This window comes from Amphimedon queenslandica, unplaced genomic scaffold (genome assembly GCF_000090795.2).
Source record: "Amphimedon queenslandica unplaced genomic scaffold, v1.1 AMPQUscaffold_10259, whole genome shotgun sequence".
Lineage (NCBI taxonomy): Eukaryota > Metazoa > Porifera > Demospongiae > Haplosclerida > Niphatidae > Amphimedon > Amphimedon queenslandica.
In genome coordinates, this window is record NW_003549470.1 from 4,554 (window position 1) to 5,930 (window position 1,377).

At 35.2% G+C, this 1,377-nt stretch overlaps 1 protein-coding gene across 1 annotated transcript in view; it reads left to right on the forward strand.

The window, feature by feature from the left end:
* LOC109590281 (uncharacterized) overlaps positions 1-888 on the forward strand; it is a gene marked incomplete at its 3' end in the record, with an annotated part of 1,657 nt that extends 769 nt beyond the window's left edge. The window contains exons 2-3 of the mRNA XM_020006203.1: positions 601-687; positions 748-888. Coding sequence (XP_019861762.1) covers positions 601-687; positions 748-888 — 228 coding nt within the window. The remainder of the gene's footprint in view (positions 1-600; positions 688-747) is intronic.
* Positions 889-1,377: the final 489 nt, after the last annotated feature.

Here is a 1,377-nt window from a genome sequence, read left to right on the forward strand (position 1 = left end):
TAATAGCAGGAATAGGGTTAATAGGGATAGTATTAATGTGGGAGCGAAGGGGAGTTGAATTGGTGCTAATGATGGGGTTAGGGACGGTGTTGTTAATAGCGTCCGTGAATTGGTTGTCAATATATTTAGCAATGGAGTTGCAAACATTGTCATTGTTCATCTTGGTGGCATTAAAAAGAGAAATATAACTATTATTAACTGATTACTATTATGTACTATTGTGTGGTTATTGGTAGTGTGAGTGTGTGTATTAGTACTGGTTTACATTATGATACTAGTGGATTAGACAATGTTAAGTATGGAAATAGTATCCTGTACTCAATATAGGTCAAATTGTGGATGCATTAGAAATAATGAGATTCATGTAGAGTGAGCTCTGCTTACCATATATGGTATGATTAGCAATAATCATAGTACATGTATTTATGGGCTACTGTACATGCAGTGCAAATTTGTATAAGCTAGAAATAATATTGAATATGATTATCTAATGGTTTGTACATTGGTTGAACCAGTCTTTGGTGTGTATATATTATCTGTATATTCTGTTGTGTTATTATGCATATACTGATTACTCTCTTCTTTTATATTATTATTCAGTTAAAGGTGATGATAGTAATGATATTATGAGCAGTGTATTAGAAGAGATGAGACAAGAACAGGAAAAGTTGAATCAGATCATTACTGGTTAGTGTATCATCATCATCAAGCAATAATAATTGTCAATATTCTTCTACTAATTTAAAGACCTTAGAGCTAAAATGTCTGATAGGGACTTGCACATAGCCAAACTAGTGAAGGAAAGACAAGAGAGATTCGGCTTCAAGCAACCTATTAAAGAGACTAGTTCCATTGGACTACAATTTAATTACCTAATCCCTTCAATGGGTAAGAGTATTATTGTGTGACTGACTGAGTGTATCTATTTTATACAATTGTGTGTGTACTCACTGTATATATTTTGTATAATTGACAGATAAATTAGATTGTCTGAGTGATGTCCAGGTAGCCAAGAAGAAGCTGTTCTTAATTCAAGGAGACAAACCTCAACTGATGAATTGGGAGAAATATGGTCTAAGGATTGGAGTACAAAAGGAGAGCTTACTGTCCTCTGAGACAGTAGAAGCAGCAGTGGTTGCTCTTGTTGGAGGACAGTTTGACTTTCCAAAGAATACAGTATTAGTGAGTGCTGTTTATGCTGTTTCATTATCCAAGTCTCTTCTCAAGCCATTGCGATTAGAAATTGAGCACTGCGTTGATCTGAAGGGACGACCAGACCTTACGCAATTTTTAAAGTTTGCTATAGCTCCCGTGAGCACACCCAGTCTTCCTTACCAATTCTCAATAGTTAAGGGAGGAGAGTTTAGCTCTAATAGT